General features: G+C 39.5%; 1 protein-coding gene across 1 annotated transcript; it reads left to right on the forward strand.

The window, feature by feature from the left end:
- The first annotated feature begins 1,150 nt into the window (after positions 1 to 1,150).
- On the forward strand, positions 1,151 to 20,486 carry LOC140926503 (tartrate-resistant acid phosphatase type 5-like). The gene is made up of 7 exons (XM_073376232.1): positions 1,151 to 1,414; positions 4,781 to 5,030; positions 14,416 to 14,488; positions 17,341 to 17,415; positions 17,660 to 17,807; positions 19,034 to 19,137; positions 19,577 to 20,486. Exons 1-7 carry the CDS (start codon positions 1,244 to 1,246, stop codon positions 19,761 to 19,763), a joined length of 1,008 nt encoding a protein of 335 aa, XP_073232333.1. The 5' UTR covers positions 1,151 to 1,243; the 3' UTR covers positions 19,764 to 20,486.
- Positions 20,487 to 21,923: the final 1,437 nt, after the last annotated feature.

The following is a 21,923-nucleotide window of genomic DNA, read 5'->3' on the forward strand; positions in this document are numbered from 1 at the left end:
GGTACATCACGATTCAGTCACAGGGTTCGCAGGGATTATTTTTAGATCTGTTTTCCGAGAAGTCCGCAAACTTTGTTTGACTCAGTCATTATATCCTGCTGAGTTGCCACAATCGTGGGTTCCTCGTTTGCTATCATCTCTTCTGCCTAAACTTATTTCCTGGTGCATTTCTTGCCGAGGCTGTAAACGTAACTATTTATCTTTACTCAAAGATGATTTTTGTGTGCCAAAGGAATTGAACTACAGATTGTGTAGGAGCGGAGAAAGTATGCTTTCTCTCGATGCGGTCGTCTTGTGTGATTCGAAATAAAATGACTTACCTTTGTTTCTATGATATACGTTTCTTTAATTTAGACCTATTACTATCTGCTGGTTGCTGGTGGAGTCATTTTGAGGCCTTTTTGTCGAATATTAAATTGGAAATATGTGTATTCAGAAAAAGCTGGCATTCACATTATCCTCTCTAACCTTCCACACAGACGTTCTTATAGTGTGTACAGACGCCCCCCTCCCCTCAGAAAAAATTCCGATTTTTTTTTTAGGGAAGGGGGCGTCTGTACACAGGCTAATGTTCTTAGACACTTGAACTGCAAAGGACCGCAAATGAATACGCCGTAAAATGTGGGATCTATAAAAGACCTGACCAGCATAAATATACACTGAGTAGACACACAGAATTAAGTTTGACGGCTGATTATTATTTACACTTTATGAGCGTCACGAAAGATTTCACGCTCGATCAGACGTGGAGAAACTCACCTGACACCCCTTGACTCAATTAAACTTCAAGTGAAAATTAAAAACTATATTCATGGGAGGAAGAATACGTTCAAACGTTTTGCCTCACTCATGTGGAACGCTGAGAAATGGTACGGGAGTATTTTTAATCTGTTTATTTTCTAGTTTGTCTGTAGACAGAGAAAAACAGGAGCCGATTACTGACTCCTGAGAGAAAATCAAAAATTAAAACCCTCCTTCTCATGTACATTTGGACGCCTCAACTTCTTAATTAGTTTGTCATCACAAGTGTGATCGAGGTAATGTCAAGATGTGTCAACATGGAAGCAATGATTTGTTTATTCACGTCACAGGTGGTCAAATTTATGCAAGCACTGCGCGTGCGTGGCCGAGCTGTGGTAACTTACATGAACAAGGTTCAGGAATATATTTAGAATGACAGCAGACCGCAGGGCCGGGGCGGGCGAGACTAAAAGCTATTCCTAGGACTCATGGCTGGGCATGAATGGAGAAGGTTATACGTTTCTCCCTGCTCTTTTTTCTACCGATATGTTCCCATATTGGCGAAACAGTCACAACAAAAATTACGTTCGCTGCGATCGGGGATTTCGGTGGAATCCCTCTGCCACCATATTCAACTTACACACAGAAGAAGATAGCGAGAGTCATGGGAAAGGTATGTGCTACATTGAAGTCCAAATTTTACAGCGCATTTTGATAAACATGGCATTGGTGATCTTCGTTTCTTTTTGCTGCTGGTTGCTTGTACTCAGTGATTTGATCAACGGGTGTTTTTCTGTTCCTGGAGTAGACAAAGAAGTTGATCAATCGTCAGTTTGCTTAGTTTTATTCGATTTCTTTCATGAATGTAGATAAACTCATATTTATGGCGCCTCCATAGACAACATTTTCTTAGACTTTTACCTTGATCAGACAGTTTAGTGCATAATGCTCCGGAAGTATCGAAATTTGCGACGACTGATAAATAATTTAGTAAAAGGCTCCAAATACGGAGATATTCAACTGTGGAGACCGCTCTTAACTTTTTTCAGTATTGCTGTCCTGTTCCTAAAAATTGCTTTAGGGCGTTTTAAAACTGTTAATTTTCAAGTCGCGGGGCAGATCTAGACCATTTCCTCTGTCTGTCATTTTCAAAACTACGTGGTAACTAAGTTAACCACAAAATGTGACTGAGAAGATAAAATACGCGCATATTTCTTGGTCCGTCTGTTCTCTAAATAACTAGTAATAAGTACGTCAACGTAAAAAAGAAAAACCCGCTCGCGAGTTGCGTCTGTGCGTGGCGGCTTCGTCACTAGATTTTACATGGCATTTTTCTACTGAAAACGGAAAGCTCTGAAACTTTGAATAATTATTGTTACAAACTTCAGGCTTGAATAAGAAGGAAAACCTTAAATGATATTTTTCGTTGCTTGGTAGTGGAATGAAGCTTTACGGTATGTAGCAAAATAAGAAAATCTATTAATGAACCGCACTCGACAAAAAATTACCGCCTGTTACTACGAAACCCTGAATTGCTTGGGCCTCCTTTTGTAAATATAATTTCATTCACGTTGTCCTCGTGAAATCATTGACACATTGCCTTGAACATGTTATTATCGACCAAAACAAATTTAAGCTGGGATTAGAAAACCGATTTTCATTGATTTTAAGGAGAAAGTATTTTAATAATTCTCAGATTTTCAAATTCTCAGGCATTGTAGGCTATAAAGTTTTAGCTTAATTTACAGTCATTCGTGTATTTTCAAGCTGTTTTGCCACACTATGATAAATTGCTTTCTTATTAAAATCAGTTTGCTCATCAAAATGCGAGTGTCTTAAAGTTGTTTGAGTTGTTATTTTAAAATCAACCAACTGTGTAAATAAAACGTAATAAGTTTTTTCCGCTTTCCTCTTAATGGCATGCAAAGTTTAAAACGGCGCATTTTTATAGGTACGGGTCGTCTTTGCTGAGACTTTTTGAAAAGAGTGTTCAATAGTGGCCTTGTTCAATTTTAAGACTTAGATGCTAATCTGGGGCTGAAGGCCAAGAAATTAAGAAGATATATGCCATCAACATCTGATTACAATAACCCGACATGGCCTGGATTGATTCACATTAAAATGTAAAGTTAAACAGACCTTCAAAAAGTGTGATATTTAAAACTAGTTGAGAACGTCTCTAACCATAATCTGTATTCTGTTAATCAACTCTCTCGACGACCCCAACAGACCCCTCTGTAACACGGAATCGATTCCTTTGATAGAGTTCGCGTCTCAGTCATTTTTCTTCGGCTCACGAACACCTAGGCTTCATTCATGCATGAGCGCCCGTCCCGCCCAACGTTGTTTGTCTAAAATAAGTTGATTGTGTTTCTTTTTCTATATTTATACTTGGAAAAGCTAGGTTGTCCATCGCGCGTGTTTGTATGATGTCAAGGATTCAGCTGTAGGATTAGGGATTCAGAGCAACGCTGGTATACGACTACAGTACAAACCAGTCAAATATCCTTCTAAAATAAAAGAAAAAAACACAGAACATCACTTGAAAGTTACGTCTATTAACTGACATGGCTTTATTAGGGAACTCTTATAACCCTATCGTGCTCTGACTGCTCTGATAATGCTGGCCTGATTTAGGAGGTTTCCGGAGTTTTATTTGGGAACTTGCAATTGCAAACAAGCGTTTTCTCTGAATATACATAGCTAATAATTCGTCAGAGTATGGCCAGAAACAATGAAAACAGCTATGCTGGAGTTAAAATTAAAAAGAATTTTATCGATTGGTAAAGATCCCACCTTGTGAAAACGTCTGAAATAAGAAACTTAACAGCTATGTTAATATGACAAGGCTTTCCGTTGAAGAAAACAACTATATGTTAATTACGTGTAAATTCATTTAAAATACCGCAAATATGCTTCGTTGGGAAAGCGCTGGCTTTGCTTACTTGATTTTGAGATCCGACTGACGTTTGACTATAAAGAGGTTTTGTTTAGCTGTCGCATGTAACTCACGATATAGGCAACACTTCAATCACATATTTTTCAGTAATCGTGTATCAATTTTACCGGCTTGGCTGGTTAAATTTTTAGAGCCTTTTTGACCGTTTATGACCTCGGAAAATAACGTTCTTCTCGCTTTTAACGGGTGTAAATATTTAATCAGCTTTGGAAGAGCTTTACACTCGAAGAAAAGCTCTTAAACATTGACAATGATTCTTGTCGAACCGGTGGCACCAGAGTTCTTCGCCTTTTAATTCTCCTCACTCAACCCTTACCCTCAGAAAGGCTTGTTACTTAACGATCCCAACACATGTCAACAAATCAAAGCTGTTTAATATCCCGGCCTCTTCAATTCGCCTTTCTAATTAGGCTTTGGCCCGCTTTCAGTGCCGCATACAAAAGTGATGTGAACGTTTGCGAGGAAAAAGTTTCGCAATAATATATCATTTTACTGGAAACATTTTTTTTGCGGATGCTGGGGTGTCCCGGGGGTTTCTGAGTGAGTTGTCGACCTGGTATAGGAGACACACTGTAGCAGTTTAAATACCCTTCCGATTTAAATGCCTCACGCGGGAGATCATACTTAGTCTGTTCCAGGCTCCGAGACTCGGGTCCGCTGAATTGAGAAAGGGCGCGAAAATGAAAAAAAAATATAAAACGGGAGGAAACTGGGGAGAGGAAGAGGGGCGTAAAAGAAATGATTACAAGCTCTCTATCCCTTCATTTTTCCTTTTTCCCGCCCCGCCAACTTTTCTTTGGCGTCTTCCCCGGCTACTGTTTCGCGTCTTCCCCACTATCTGAGAGCCTGGAACAGGCTTAGATCATACTCAACCTACTTATTTCTTTTATTTGATTATAGGATTCAATTCAATGTGTTATTACTTGAGTTTTCCTCGAGGGATAGTTTGAATAGCAAATGAGCCCTTAGGCTCAGGACTCAGCGGACTCGTATGAATATAGTCTAATTATGTTCTGCTTCAAACTGTGAAATAGGTTGTTAAAAAAGCTTTACAGACCAGTTCTTTACTTACTTTTTTAGTTTGCCGACACAAAACAAGTACAATTCATCGTTGGATTAGGCGACAATTTTTATTACGAGGGTGTCAAGAACGTGGATGATCACCGATTTTCTTCGACATTTGAGCACGTGTACAAGTACCCCGCCCTAAAAACAGCCACGTGGTACATGATAGCTGGAAACCATGACTACGGCTCTAACGTGTCCGCGCAAATAGCCTACACCAAGAGGTCTAAACGATGGCACTTTCCCCACTTCTTTTATACACAAGGTATTTGTTTACAGTTACACAGTATACGTACCCGCTTCGTACCCGGGAGGGGTGGGGGGGGGGTACTCTCTATAACGGCCTATACGGGGAGGAAACACTTGTGAAGGCAAAACCTCAACGAGAAACCAGTGAGGGTCAGCCGGATCTTAAGTAGAACCTGGATCAGTAAAATCTTCGATAACCAATTTTAGAACTAGAACTGTAAACTGATCCTTACGACAGGAAGAGTGTTAGGAAAAATAGAAAAAGAAAACAAAAATAAAATGGTGAATAATATTTGCCCAATATTTCGGTTTGCAACACAAACCTTCAACTGGGGCTAAGCAAAATGAATATAGATACAAGATGAACGTTACATAGGAGATTTTAATACACAGCAAACGGATAAAATGATAGGCTACTAAAGAGATAAATGTCACTAATTGAGTTCATCACGTCTATTTATACCACGGGATTCTAATGTCATGGCTTTGTCGACGAGGTGAGCCTCGATCGCGTGCCTTTGTGACAGAGTCACGCTTGCTACGGATTAGTTCTAGGGGAATGAGAAGGACTTCGTTAATAGAGTGTTCGGCTTGATTATGATGTTCAGAAACAGGAGTAAAATTAGGATGCGATGTTCCCCAAAACTTTCGTGGAGATGGCGCTTGATCTCCCCCACGTATTGTTTGCCGCATTTTTTACATTTAATCGCAAAGGTAAATAAAGCGGGGTACATTTTTCAGGCTATGAAAGGATTTGAAAGGGTAGGAATTTCACTAGTTGAGGTATATGAAAGGGCAGGGAGATCTGTCATTTCGGGCAGTAAAAAGGCCCAAAAGGTTTCACAGATGTATTTTATGGCTTTGAAAAAGTCTAGAATACACTCTGGTTTTGTTGTTTATTCATATTTTAAAGACAGTAAATTTACAGTATTTGAAAGGGATGGAAAGTTCTGGACTAGGTATGTGAAGGGGTACCATTTGTCAATAGCAGGTATACTAAAGTGGTACCTTTTCTTTCAAAAAGGGTATATAAAAGGGGTTGGACCTCGGTGAGGAGCCTCGCCGAAAAAAACTTTGTTGAGTACCCTCCAGGCCTCGTACCGGCAGTAGCTTCTTGATCTTATGGTGTTCGGCTGTAGTATTGTTGCAGGGGGTCAAGGGAAAGGAAAACAGCGCGTGCGTTTCAGCTTAAGCCTTCTCATGCGCCTGGCTTCGTGTTTCGGTCCGTCCCGCTACACACCAGAATTTCTCATGGCCCCTTGTGCTGCGAATGCCACCGAAAAGTCCAAGAAGAGCCTGGGTACGAAGCATACAAAATACTCAATAAATTTTCGAAGTTCGTTCTCTGTATGACATTCTGGAAGCTGATTGGGTGTTTTTATTGCAATGATAAATAGAAAGTCGCCCAAGAGGTAACACTAAGCTATAAAGGATGGCTTTGGATGGAATAGATTGACATCGATATAAAGACGATAAAGTTGAAATTACTTTAGGTCAAATGTTTCAAGATGCAGAAACCGTGGCCGACGTTCCAAAGAACTTGTCCATATATTACTAACGGCCTAACAAGTTATACCTTTTACGCTACAGGTGAAACACGCTCCATCACTTCACACATTACTTGTAACCCTAAAAATGTTATCTACATGGTTCAATGTAACCGGTGTAATTTACAATATATAGGTGAAACTAAACGACGTCTCAAGGACAGATTTAACGAACACAGACGTGCAGTCGACAAAACTAACATTAAATCTAAACCCACTACTGTTTCTGAACACTTTCTCTCTCACTCTAACCATTCTCATACTGACATGCAGTTAATCCCACTAGAGAAAATTAATTCTTCACGTGACTCAGTTCGTAAGGCCCGGGAGTCGCATTTTATAGCGGAGCTTCACGCGCGCGCGAAGCGCGCGCGTGGGCGGAGCCCCATTGCTAAGTAAATCTACCCATCCCAGAAAATTTGGTAATCACGTGACCGTACACCGACCGCCGACCGCCGACCGACCGTCCGTCCGCACCACAGGAAAACCAATGTTTACTCTCACATTTTAGCTAGTTTGGGAGCCCAAGAGAAAACTAATTTCACATCAATGTTGTGATCAGGAGGGAGTCATAAACTAAGGCCTGGGCACTAGAGCAGATATTGGCGAATGAAAATCCGATGTGTCTGGCCATCGTGACGTCACGTTCAAGCCCGCCCGGGAAGGTTTGAAAGAAGGTAAACAAAATGCTTGTCGTGAAAAGTTCACGGTCCAATTTCTCAGTAACAGTAGAGCAAATCATTTCAACCACTAAAGCGAAGCTATAGATGTTATCATTTAAAGTATCAATAACGGAATTTTAACCTGAAAACAAAAAACACACTGGCCACAAGACTCAAAAGTGTTGACAAACGCTCCTACGGATCGATAAAAATCATCACCAAGATCATCTTTAATGGCCTGTAACTCAGAAACGCCACAATACTGCGCTTGGGGACAAAAACATAAGTTACATAGGTCAAAACTCTTTCTCATTTTTGAAAAATTAAATCTCATAACAATTTCATAAAAATGATCAGTGGCTTTAAACACTACTTTCCGCAGGTACCTTGCGAGTCAGCCGCGAAGGGCAAGAGAAATAAGCCAGTTAATCCAACAATAAAGCTCTCGAATTGAAACGAGTAATACGATTAATTCGAGGGTATCTTTTTATGTCAATGATTGGACTTGAGAGGGGCTTGAAAACAGTTTAAGTCTACAAATTGCCTAAGAAATATGTTACACCCATACTACGTTTATAGCCAGTTGGGCTGACGCAAGATTCTACAGGAGCCTTCCACTGAAAACAATACCTTCAAGAAAAAATCAGAATCAAAACAATGGCGTCTATAAATAGGTGGAAAATATCTCAGAATTGGGAACAGAACGCTAAGGCTAGTGACTCGGCGATTTGAACATTTTCACTTCGAACCTTGGACAGCGACATTGAAGCTTATTTGAAAACGGCTTACGACCTGAAGAGACAGTTCTTGAAGGTACCAAATCGCTTATCAATGAGAGGACAAATATTCTGTCAAGGTTCAGCTATACCGTTCAATCTTCCCCCAAAAAATGGTAATAAGGACGCCTTTAAAACTGGTCAATAAACGCTCGAAATCTGGAGTAACTGTTTCCATGGGGGTCCGCATATTCCAACTATCAGTGCAGATACAAGCATTTCACCTAAACTACACTGTACATGCTTGGATTGCCGAAGCTATTCGGGTGTAAGTTTTTCGTTGGTAAATAATAATTGCTCCATTTGCTCCTCAGAGGTAAGGATATAAGGAAACTATTTCCCAAGTCTGTTGTTATGTGGGAGTATATCTACCTCACTTGACATTATGCTTCTAGAGCTGATACCCAAGTATCCCAGCAACAAAATACTTATAGTGTAAATCTTTTATTAACACTTTTTCTTTACTTTCCATGAAACTATGCAAGATAATCTTACTAAATAAAAGAAAAGGTCAGGAAAAATGTTTTGACAGGTCATATTACTTAAGACAGTACAAGAAGCACTAGAGCTGGACAAAAATAATCAAATTAAACAAAACATTTTGGGTTGTAGTTTCACGTCACTGAAAAATACAACTGGAAATCTGTCTGCATTCTCAGGCTAAAGCTTTCAGTGATGAATTGACTTGAAGGCTATGGCGGTTAAAACACATTATTCATTATTTTTCTTCTAAAATCCTGTCTGTGAGCAGTTTCACCAAAATAATTTCTAGGTATAAATCCTCATCACATTGTCAATAACAAAAACAAGAACAAGTAGATGATCAAATGTTATGTTCTGGAGTGACCATAAATGTTTTGATCGAACGATGATGTAGAGGCCAAGAGAATAAGTAATAATGAGAGGCCTGCCAGTACTAGTCTCCAATTCTGTTTACATGTAACAGATGTAAGCTTGGAAACGTCGTTGGTCTAAGTAGTGTTAATCCTGTAGAAAAAACAGAAAATGATTAGCATTACCAATACACCTTTCTAGTCCATACCACCATAGATACTACTGAAAACCTGTTTAAGATTTATATACTGTTTTGTATAGTTAGATAGACTGATTAGTTACTCTTAGTGACAAAGTAAGCGAGTAAAGGTTACAGTGTCTAAATGCATCAGTCAATTGAAACCCTTCTCTCCCTCCCCCCCTTCCCCCAAACCTCTGGCGCATAGCGGGAATTTAATGCAGCCAATGTCAGGATTTAACACATATTTAACAACGTACTGGCCCTGTGTGCAGTGGAATTAACAAAATTCCTGCTTGAGCCAGCTCATGGGCAGGGATTTAACAGTGCATAATTTATGCATTTTTGGAAGCAGGGACAGAGAGAGCGGGATTTAATATGAGTGACTTAGAAGCCCTTGTTTCCTCCAGGGGAGAGGGGGGCTGTGCCATATATGGGCTATATAGGTATGTTCCACTCTGAAGGGTATGGTTTTGAAGCACTTTACTCTAGGATAGGGTATAATTAGAGTTTGTATTCCAGGAAACTGATCAATTGGTTGAAGATTTTAGTCTAGACTAGGCAATCAGGAATTGTCACTCAAAATTAGAATCAAAAGCAAGGAGTAGCCGTTACTCTACAAAAGAAAACCCAGAATGACGTTAATCGTCAGGACTAGCAGAGAAACCAAGTGCCCACTCCTAAAATGTAAAAGCACACTTCTTTGTTTCTTTGGCTCGAGAGGGAAAAAAAATAACACCTGATGCATTCATTTAACAAGCTGTTAACCGCCCCCTATTTTACATAATGTAACGTCTTCTTGACCTGTCATGTTATTAGCCAATAAGCGTTTACCATACGGCAATCATATTTTAATGTCTCTTTTGAAATAAATTTTAGGGAAAAGAACATTTTTAAGTACGTCCATGTTCAGATGTGCTTCCTAAAAAAAATTTTTAAATGTGTTGTTTTTGTGATGAAATACTGCTAGCTGGAGCTGCCGTACCTTTATTTAACAGCTACAAATAATAAAGAATTTACAGGTTAAAGCTCATTGACTTCGAAAGCAGTGAAAAAAAAATTAGGCTGACGCACCATATTTTACGAACTGAAAGGTGTTGTGAAAGCGAAGATCGCTCAGAATAATTCGCAGGTTTCTGAAGGAGGAATTACAGTCAATCAAGGTCAAGATTCCATTCATGAATTGATTATTTGAAAAGTGAACCCGTTTGTCGTTTCTGTAACTTGTAGCCGGTATCAAATTGCATTCATATGATCAGTGAATTTTTGACTGCAACTTTTTAGTATACGATGAGATGGAAAATATGAAATTTCTATTTACGCATTCTTCAAATTCAAGAAAACTGAGCCGGCAGAAATTTTATAACAAACTCACGTATGAATTCACTGCTCATTACGCAAGCAAAAATGCAGACTGAAATCAACCACAACTAACGGATGGCGGCATTTTGGCTAATTGGAGCAGCGCAAATCATCCGCATTGTTTCCTATCCAATCAGAAAAAAGTCCAGATTCTGGCTTTTTTACATGTGATCCGACAAACAAATGTATCATGCCATCTTCCCGTGAGAGACATAAAGGGATAATAGGGAGAGGGCATGATCTCAGGCTAACCGACAGATGGAAGCACTGTTAGCAATTACAAAGTTCAGCTAGTGGATGACATTTCTCATGAATTTGATGGAATGCCGTTGAGAGTTTCTTTTAACAGGTCCATTGGTTTGAAAATAAAATTAATAAATACAGAGTACTAGACGGAAGAGAGCGGTTTAAATCAAACCTAGAACTACAACTACTAATTCCGTGCCATAAGGTGCTTTTAACAAACTACTTGGCAAGGGAAAAAATTAGTGGTGTTAATGTTAAATTCCCCGATAAGTCTCAGGGATCAGGAGGCCGGGGTTTCAATTGACTGATGCATTATACTACCAGATGTTGAGAGGGTATTGAAAGTGAAATACAGTGTACATACGTGTACACATGCAGGCTTGATAGTGCGGTTTAAAATTATCCTGTTGGTCTCTTGTTTCAAGAGTGTTACCCCCCACCGCCGGGGCTTTCCTAATATATAATTTAACTTTCAGAAGGTGTACAAAAATTTACAAGCTAAACAAATATTTAGATTAAATATGGTACGTAGTGCCTCAAAAAGAGTGAACTTCTTCACGATCGGGCTTTTACGAGGTCATAATAAGCTTAACAACTCAGTATACTTCTATACGTCTTACTGAAGAACCGAAATAACTACAAAACAGCTCATTTATAACAAATTTTCGTAACCAACCTCAATTCAACAAGATTGCAAAATTATAACGGAGGAAACTGATTCGAATAAATACACTGATCATTTTTGTGGTTCATTCCCTGACATTTATTATATGCTTTATGGATTCTGTGAGATATAAACTACTTTCGAGCGAAGCTACAAGTTTTCTCATGCTTTTTATCCAGGGAAAAATGGGTTTTTGTCGAGCGAAAGGTCGCACCGCACTCACATAATTTTCCCAACTTGGAGACTCACCTAAACCCTTCAGAAACCTTTTTTGCAGAACTTTCACGTAGTAATCAAAATGCACTTACCTCTTCCGTTGGAATATAAGGTAATGGTATCCTCGATCAAAAGAGAAACCACATTGCTGCTTCATGATACGGGAAAAAATAAGCTCAAAGTGTTGACATGAAAAACAATAACACCGCCATTTTCGAAAATTCTGCTCGTCGCACGCTTCACTTTGCTGTGACGTCACGATGGCCAGGCACATCGGACAGCCGCGCTCACGAGTTTATGACTCCCTCCTGGTTGTGATCAATTGACAGCTGTCAAAACAGGGCATCCGCTGACCAGTATCACCTGACCGTAGCGCGGGCTCAAGTGTCGACCCATCGAGGTCGAGTATTTTTTTGAAGTTATCCGCTGACAAATTACCAGTTTGAAATCATCGCAGGCTCAAGTTTATTTTTTCCAAGGATCCATATCAAATATGCTGTGTTTATGTCACTATGGCCCCGCACTATTAGAATTTTGATTTCAAACTGACTTCGGAAGCGAAAATTCAGCCAGTTTTTTTAAAAGTACAGGCGGGGATGACCTTATCTTACCATGGTCACGCGTTGGTCACGCTCTACGTCCAATTTTTATACTCTGATTGGTCAAAATTTGACAGGTGAGTTCATGCGAAAAAATTATGCAGCATCTTGAAAATTGTTTACTTTGACAGCTGAAGCTGAAGAGTTTTGTGTCAACTTGTGATGTTTTTAACTGTCTTTTTCTTCTGGATGTACAAAATGAAATACAGCTTCTATCAAGAGTCTTCTGTTATTCATGGCTGGTTTGTTTACTGGGTTTTTGGTTGAGGAACGCGTCGCTTGTCAAAATTTGGTAATTCGGTTTCGGATGGCATCGTTTTCGTTTTTCACCTTGCTTAATGTTTAAGAGGGTTTAAAAGTCTCAAGCAACTGTGGCCTTCCTTGATAGCTTTCAGGAACTGAATCTCGAATGGTAAGCCTGAGTAACTATTGTATTTGATGTTTGTTTTTGTTATATCTAATTTCATGAAGTCTTGCACATTCACGCTGACAGTTTATGCGGCAAGTTTATGCACGTTTGTAGCCGTAGTTTGAGTCAATGATCTGACCTAGTATCAGGTTTGAACGGTTTGATATAAGCTTACAGAACTTTAAAAAGCCTTCAGATATATTTGCTCACCACAGATAGAAAGAAAACGTTCCGAAGAATATTTAGTTATAAATTTGGCTGTAGAAAGAAAACTTTGAGCGATTTTCTTGCTTCGAGGAGTTCACCTTGGAAAACAGTAAACACCCGCGCCGGGAAGCCGGCTTATAAAGCTTTACGCCGAGACTCAGGATTTTTAGAGACACTTTAATACTTGTCTTCATGAATGAAAATTGTTATCTCTGTAAATGTTTCACCGAATTATATTTCTTTTTTTGATTGTTAGTAGTCTCTCTTGCAATTTTAATCGCTTGTCTGTGCCGTTTGTTTTCATCGTTCATGAACATCGCTTGCAGGAGTACTCAAAAATGTCGCGCGTATCAAACGCTTTATAAGATTACACATCGTTATAACTGAAACCATTAAATAACAAAAAAAAATAATAATAAATTCGCTATTATGTTGAAGCTTAACTCTATTAAAGTTCATTCAAACACTCGACCACACTGACAGCTCGCACTATAGAAACGAGAACCGGCTAGCCATATGGGTGATTTTGGAAATTTTTGAACGGTTTCGCTTTACGATTGATCGTCCTGAATATTGACTGAGTGCAATTTGTCTTGAAAAATTGTGAAATACTGCATTCTGTCCGAGGTCTGTATGATAAATAGTACTGTTTCACCTCAAATGTGATGTATAAAAATTATAAAAGGTTGGTTTAAACACCCCCAGATTTGTTGGCAAGAATTTGTAAAGTAAACCTGTCGAACGCAAAAAAATTCGGGGTGATTTGTTTTCCAAGAATTGTGTTCGAGGCCTAATCTACTGTGATCTTGAATGTGATCGAAGATGTTTGCTATTTTTTGGGTGTACATATAAGGTTATCAATTCGATGCAAGATGTTTCACTCTAAAATAACTTAGCCTTTCCCTCAAAAGTCACATGAATGTGCCCTTAAGTTAAATGATTTGTGGATTAAAAGTTTATTTTTTGATTTAAATTATAAATTTATTAATTGGAGCTTCGCTTTTAGCTCTGGCTAAATCTATATATTAGATAAGGCCATGACTCTTGAACCTCATGGCCTGAACCGCCGAGACGAATTATTGTAATCCATATCCTTAGTATTTTTCCTTTCCAGTTTTTATGTTGTACCTCATTTCCGCCTCTCGCTTTTATTGCGACACCGGCTCCATCTATATAATATTGTGATTGCTACATAAGTTCAGTAACATCTGTAAACCTGAAGAAGGCTGGTATGGCCAGCCGAAATATTGTTATAAAAAACAATACACGTTGTTTTAAATCAGCTTTGCTGTAGTCTTCGGACTTCTCGTTCTTGTTCCAAAGAAAATAGTTTGTTTTGTCGAGATGGAAAACAAGTACTACGAGTTTTACCGCAGCTCTGGGAGCCAAACCGGCGGGAAGGGAGCTAAAAGATAGTAGGAATTGAACAAGTTTTGTTGTCTTTAGGAAAAAGTCTTTGCAACTGTTTTCATAAAAAGATTATCTCTTACCCCCAGAGGTTTTACTATATATATATACCGACAGTACGGAACCAACTCTCGACACAGACGCTAAGCGAACAGCTTTCTGCAAAACCGAAGAGTCCTTGAAAAAAAAAAAAAAGAATTGTGTTAAGTTTGTTTTTTCCATTATAGATAGGCCGTTTCCCGGCGGTGCGCGTCAGAAAAAGTGCAACTGTATGTGTATTTTTATCGGTTTCAGTCCTGAAAATACCTGGATCCTCTACGACAGTTCAACTGGTGATGATAGACACAACTCTTCTTTGCTGCAAAAAGTAAGTAGAACTAGTGTTGAGTACACCACATTGACATGAAGACGAAGCGAAATGGTTATCGTGGATTACTAACCCGTTAACGTTAATCTCGTTTTAACGGCTTTTAATTTTAAACAAATGACCCTGACAGCAGGCTCAGTGATACCTGTTCTTGTATTTTTTGATGCTCTTCGGGTATTGTAGTTATTTTAATTGTTTTTTATTCTGCGACAATTGAAAAGCTGGCTTGTTGTAGCAGGCGCCAAAAAAGAGACCTTTAGATTCTAAGACGAGGACAACTACGAGTACGAATATTAAGAAGTGCGCACGGGTGAATCAGCGTTATTTTGGCGGGAAAGCGTGATAGCCGTAGTCAATGTTACCATGAGTTTTAGCGAGAAGTTATCAAGTTATCAACTATTAGAAGTTTTATCATTCTGCGATAGGGAAAAGGCTTACAGTATGTTGTCCAGTATCCGGACACTTCAGTTTAACATTGCAATCTTTTTTCAGGGGAGCAAAGGAATTGAAGGAGGAGGGGAGGGGGGGTGGCTCTGAAATTTTTTCGACTACCAAGGAGGGGGCTCCTAAAAAATTGAACCGCTAGCGAGGGGGGCTGCTAAAATTTCAAGCTTCGAGTTTCAATATCTTCATCCCCCCCCCCCCCTGTCATATTAAATGAACTTTCCCTTAGTCCTTAATATGACGAGAGACAGTTTAACTTTTTTGCCTTTGTTTCCATTGCAAAATTAATATTTTTGCAGAGCTCCTATGTTGCCCAGTATCCGGACAGCTGGCCCAGTATCCGGACACAACAACTGACAAAGTAATTGTACATAAATTTCGACAGGCAAGCGACTTATAAGCTTCTCTTGCACTTGCAAAGTAGTCTGGTAATCGATTCCAAAAATATAACCTACAATAGCATCGTGAAATAAAACATAACAAATGACTGGGGTATGGTGGGGAACGCGAGCGGTTGTTTTAAAAATGGTATAATTCTCACTTCCTTGTCTAGGAACTTTTTCACTGGTTTAAGGAAGGCGTCCGTGGACATGCCGAAGCCGGAGTTTGCAAGCTCAATTAGCCAATCTGCAAACGACTTTTTTTCTTCATTTTTTATTTTTTTTTAAAAAAAAAAGCTTGGGGAAGGGACCTCAATCCGACGGTCAAAGGTCACTCTCCTATTTAGTCTGACCTTCAGTGTAGATTTCTTCATGCTCAGTCCCAACAATAAGCCTGCTTTTCTAGCACTAATTGCTCCTTCTTTCACATCTCCCAATCCCTTTGTGACATTTTTCAGACCGTTACAACCCCATTCTAGCAGTCACAACTGGGGAAAGTATGAGAATTCCAGGTTCAACTCAGACGCTTTCGGTTATATATAGAAAATGCAGTCACGCGAAACAAGCCGTGCTCACGAAATCACGTCGCCTCTGAATGAGTGAAGAAAATTTCCATACGGAGTTGAGTAGAATTACATTGTACGACTATATCATATATCCTAAGCTTTAATTATAGTTACTGATATGAAATAAATCTTATCCGGATAATGTACACAGCTAATTCATCAATTCTTTCTTAGCAAATGAAAAACTGTCCGGATACTGGGCACCTGACATCAATACTTACTGAATGTTTCTGGCCTCCGTTATTCCAAACAAATCGAATGTCAAGAAGAATTAATAAACTTTCTGAAAACCTGACTTCCTTAAGTATCTCCACTTTAAAAATAAAACAGTTTCTTTGAAAATATCACACATTACCCTCCTTTTTCTGAGCAGCACTAATTTTACTGCGCAGTAAACAGCGTAAATATTAGCCATAAACAGTCTACTCACCTGAACAGAAGGGCGTCTTCTGCGACTGTTTCGCAAACTTTCAAATCGCCAAAACTTTCATCTTAAAGCTGAAGTGTTCAGCTTTCATCGGAATACTTTGTTTACCGAGAACTGAAAAGGGCGCCTCAAAAATTGAGTTTTTGTTTCAAGTGTCCGGATACTGGTACCGTCCGGATACTGGGCAACATACTGTAACCTTCTTCAATAAAGATAACAGTGCTAACTTTTCTGGTTAAAAATAGGTACAAAACGGGGTTTTTTATTTTTTGAGAATACGCGAAAATCCAAAATCTCGAACTTGTACTTGTTCTCGTCCTCGAATCTAAAGGTGTCTAAAAATGATCCGTATGTATTCTAACAATGTGGACTTGGCATAGGCTGGCAGGAGCGGTGTTGAGCGCAAGACCTGCTGTGAGGATAGAGACGCTCTTTCCTGAACAAACACACACAAACAAAGAAAATAATTATTGCTATAAATTACCTCTCTCTAACCAGGGCAAAATGGAGTTCTAGGAATAAATAACCCCGGCCTTGGAATGTCGTTTCATCTTGGAAAGAGGCGAAAAAATCCTATGTTCCTGGTGTCGACCGGCGCGTCTGCCACTGGGTTAAGCTTTTGCGTTATGAGTTCTCACACAACCGGCTTGTTTATATTAAATGTTAATGATAATAAAGTTTCTCTAAAATTAAACGATCACTTACAGTATGGAGAATATTAAAAAAGGACACAAGAGAAATTAAGAAAAGCCAAAACAAGGATCGCGAATAAAAGATTGAGATAGATTGCGTTAAAGGTAAACATGAAAAACGGCGACCCTTTTTTTTTTCTCTCAGTGACTTTCTTACTTTGCAAACATCTATATTTGATATATGGCGGTATTTTTGTGAGTAAAAAGGTTTTTCGGTCACTAATTGGCAATTTAAATCTCGTAGTAAACAAGTCTGAATTTTAATAACTTATTTAAGGCCCATCAGTGAGCGTTATGCTGGCCATCTCGCGCTTAGCTGACTTAGACGTTTTTATTTACCCAGGCAGAAAGATTTAGAGAAATTGCCAGATGTGGAGGAACAACTCAAATGGATAAAACAAACACTCGAGCAATCTACGTGAGTAGCAGTAATTTATTGAAATCCGCCTCGGAATGCGTCACAGATTTAACATATTCACAAAAGGCCATCTTGGTATAAAGAACCCTTCTTTATTTCAGCACAAACTTATATTGAGAACCTTTCACCGCTCAACATTTGTGACATTACCAGTCGTGACAATAAAAGACAGCTCTGATAAACACTTAAATGCAATGCGGAAAATGAGTTTTTTTCTTACGCGACTGACGTATTTGAATTTCAGAGCGGAATACCTCATAGTAGCTGGTCATCACCCAGTCCTGTCAGCTGGTATCCATGGCAGCACACCATATCTTATATCTAAACTCAAACCATTGCTGGAGGAAAATGACGTCACTGCTTACCTCAGTGGTCACGACCATAATCTACAGGTACGTCTTCAATATTCGACCTCCCCTCAACTTATCAAATCTCGTGTCTACTAATCAACAATTAATGAATCTGAGACTGAGTATCATCTGAAGAATTATGGAGATCGAGGAGGGTGTTATACGGTCTCGGCGGATAACACCCTCCGCGATCTCCACAATTCTTTAGATGATAGGAAAGCCGAATTCAATAATTTTTTTATTATTCATTCAAAATAATTCCTAGTTTAAAAACAAACTAAAACATGTTTACCTTTATCGATGTAAGTTCATCTTCGATAGTGCATGTTTATTGGCAAGTTTAGGAGATAAAGGGTTGTTCAGTTCTGCAAATATTCTCCAAATAGCAGATGTCATCCGTCGAGTTGTCTTCTTGCTGTTCTTGTTATGTTTTTAGCAAATAGTTCGCCTATTTCTTCCTCGTGAAACGATTGAAATGTTCCGCCTTTTTGTACTCTTTGCCAAAAACAACTCAACCTCGACCCCAGGTCTTCTCGATTAACTGTCCAATAATATGGCAATTTTGCTGCACAGTTGACGTCATTTTTCACATAGCGCAAAATTCTCGCGGGATGTTAGCAAATCAGAAACGGAGAAATATTTTGAATGAATGATAATTAAAATAAAAACTAATTACCTTCGCAGATTATATTCTGCGACATGATCCCTTTGTCAAACTTGCATTTAGACCTGAAAGGGTTGTTCAACGCCTTGTACCGGGAGAAGAGAAGTTACTAAATAACACAGAGGTCATAAGCATGCACAAATCTATTTGGTAACATAGTCTGGTAGCCCTTAACAAAGTGACCTTTGAGAGATTAATGAACTATAAACAATAAAAAATATCTCTACGAGACCTTGGTTTGAAAAGGTGATTGCGACCACTTATAAACAGTGTCTAAAATTTTTAAAAAATAGAGGTGACTACTTTATAGAGGTTATTTCTGCAGCAGTAATGCAGTGCCGGATTTAGACCTTGAGGTAATGGGTGGGGGCCGGTCTCCAAAAAAAATATTTCGGCCCTTCGGGCCTCAGTTTGGTCTAAACATAAGGAGGGGTGGGCCCCCCCAGGCCCCTCCCCTGAATCCGCCACTGTAATGAAACCGTTTCTGGGACTTTGGCAGCAAGTGACCCCTCGATGGATGGTGATCATGGTTAATAGAGGTTGGCTTAGAACACGGTTGACTGTATAAGGAATAATGTAACTGAATTTCTCATTTTTCTTGTAGCACATCAAGGAGGATCAGTCGAATGTGCATTACATTGTGACGGGTAACGGTAACTTTTACAATTCGTACATGCTTCACAAAAGAATGCTTGGCAATTCACTCAAGTAAGTCTTGCGCCGATGAGATCTAAATTAAATTATATTTCCATCGCTATGGGTTTGTTATCGGTCAAACATGCTGACATAAGCGCCAAGTAGTGAACAAATAACAATAAACGTATTCTCTCATACTTAGAGAGAATACGTTAAGGAAACATGGCGAGACGTGAACAAATTGTATTGACAAGGGGGAATAGGTACAAGCAGTCGGGACCAGGATTTCTGGGATTGTTTGGGTGGACATTACAAGCAGTAACTGACGAAAAAATTTAAGGTCTTAAGGTTTTAAGTTTTTATTAATAGTGAAGCGTCCCTTTAACAAAGTGCATGAGCAACATAATTTGATCGAAGATCGATCGTTCACTCTAAAGACTTCCTAATGTCTCTTTATTCTACGGATAAAAAATGCCTGAATAAAGAGTAATACTTTTTTTTGCATTTGTAGATTTTTCCATGGTAATTCGGGAGCTTTCACTTTGTTTGAAGCGACGCCAGAAGTTCTCATAGTTTTTCAGATCGACGAGTACGGAAATGAAGTATACAATACCCACTTACAGCCAAGAACAACAATACAATCATTAAATGATGCAGAGGATGTTTTGCTTGATGATTTTTTTACTTCGCAGTCTTGACGTCTTGAGCAGAATAAATAGATGATGCCCATGTAAATATATGTTGCTTAAATTTCAAGGTTTATTCGAATGCATAGACGACACTTCAATAAAATATGTGTAAATATTTCGCAGAAGTAAGCTGAAGCGATCTTATCAATCTCCTTTGTGTAAGGTGCGGCTTGATTATGGGGGAAACCGGGTTATAACTGGGTTTTTATGTGCAGTTGGCTGTCAATAAGTAGAAAAAAATATTCCAAATAAATTACTTAGCCTCCCACGCAGACCCTCTTATAGCTTGCGTAGCAAGTGCGGCTATTAGGACGAAGGGAGTAATTTCGAGGACGCGCGAATGGAAGTGTGCCCCTCGCGTACCCTGAGCTCCTAGCAACTGAACAGGAACGTCGCTTGACGGCGGCGCGCACATCGAACAACTGGCTTGACCAATAGCAGAGCGGAAAATCGGGCACCTAAAGTGGCGTTCAGTCCTTTCCGCGCGCTTTCCCGTCGTCAACTGACATTCCCTTTCTTTGCTAAATCAGCCTTAAACCAAAAAAAAAATAACCAGCGCCTGTGACGCAGATCACCGTTCTTAGGGTTTCATTATGAGAGTCTCAACAGGGTGATAGCTTTGACGGTTGACGGTTAATTCTCTCCGATTTTGACGGTTGACTGTTATTAAGTGGAAAATTAGTCCAAGAGTTTTAGTAAATATTAACTTCTGAATAAAGTTATATTAACTGTTGTGTTTTGGAGGTTGTCTTGGCCTTTCACTTATAAAATTTCGAAATAATTTCAGATATAAGCAATTTCTAAGGTCTTGTAAAGTCTAGCAGAGGTGTTTTTGAGAACATGGGAACTGGTTTTCCAGTTTAGAGCTGGATTCTTCAGGAGCCAGAAGTCCATGATGATCAGCTGAAATACTAAAAAAAGTAAGACTGAAATGACTTCAAATTTTTGGACAATTAATATCAATCTTCATTTTTGACGGTTGACGGTAAAAAGTAACCTTTTTTGACGGCTGGCGGTTAACCCTATTGAGACCCTCCATCGATGCTGGCGTTCCCAGACTTCCCATGGATTGACACGGTAGGGAGTTAAACATCAGATCCAATCCATCGCCCGGCCCCATGTATGGTAATCCGAGAAATTTTTGCTCGTCGATCGGAAATGCCGGGCTTTGGGGCTTAATCCAGTTCTTGGAATCCGGAATTCAAGTTCCACTGAGAAAAAATCCGGAATCAAGAAAACCTGGAAATCCGTAATCCACGGTCGGAATCCCAGACTGTCTTGGATTACCTTTAAGGGATGGGCGAAATCCAGCTTATTATTAGAGCGGGAATCGAACCACGGACTTTCGGAGGGACTGTCCACTCGGCCCCACTGTCTCTTTGTCACCGGGAAAGTCTTACAGTTTTCCGAAACAGGAAGTATTGAGGATTTATAAATACCGCACTGTCTGTTCCTTCCAAACGAGATAGACTATAGACTAAGAATCTAGAAGCGGAAGCTCACATTGTCAAAGAAATGTTTAATCTGTTCCCTCGATGGAGATGAAGGATCAGGAGTTGGGACAGCTAAGAATGATGGTCGACGATCGTCATGGCAACAGTCAAGTGACAGATGGAGGGAGGGGTTAGTCAGCAATGCTCCAGCAACATTTGCCGCCAGAGGAGTTTCCAGGATTGGAAGAACTGATATTGATGGCCCGCCGCGATCATTTTGCACATGGCATACAACTGACAGTTCCATACGTGACGGAGGGGAACGCGCCGTCAGGGTGTTAGTTGTTTGAACCTGGGGTACAACAGGAGCTCTTCCGAAAAATTTCAGGAAAGCACGCTTGAACTCGTTCGATCTGACCATGTAAATAATTGGGTTAAGCGCGCTCTGCACCACTATCAGAAGTACAACAGTGTCTCGGAGTACCACAGGGATTCGACTCATGCCGATTTTGACTGAGACTACCAAGGAGACGAATCCCGGAAGATAGCAAAGAGCAAACAAACCAAGGACCATAACTGTGGAGATAACCGGTTAAAAACTGCTTAAAAAGTTGAAGGTTTGTTTGTAGTGGAGAGTGCACTTAGCTCATCCAGCTAGTTTACAGGAAAAGCAACCAAATAGAAACATAACAAGGGTAAAAACCTAACTGGCAGGAGACAAACATGCCTGTTGGCT

The sequence above is a fragment of the Porites lutea genome, chromosome 2, assembly GCF_958299795.1.
Source record: "Porites lutea chromosome 2, jaPorLute2.1, whole genome shotgun sequence".
Classification (NCBI taxonomy): domain Eukaryota; kingdom Metazoa; phylum Cnidaria; class Anthozoa; order Scleractinia; family Poritidae; genus Porites; species Porites lutea.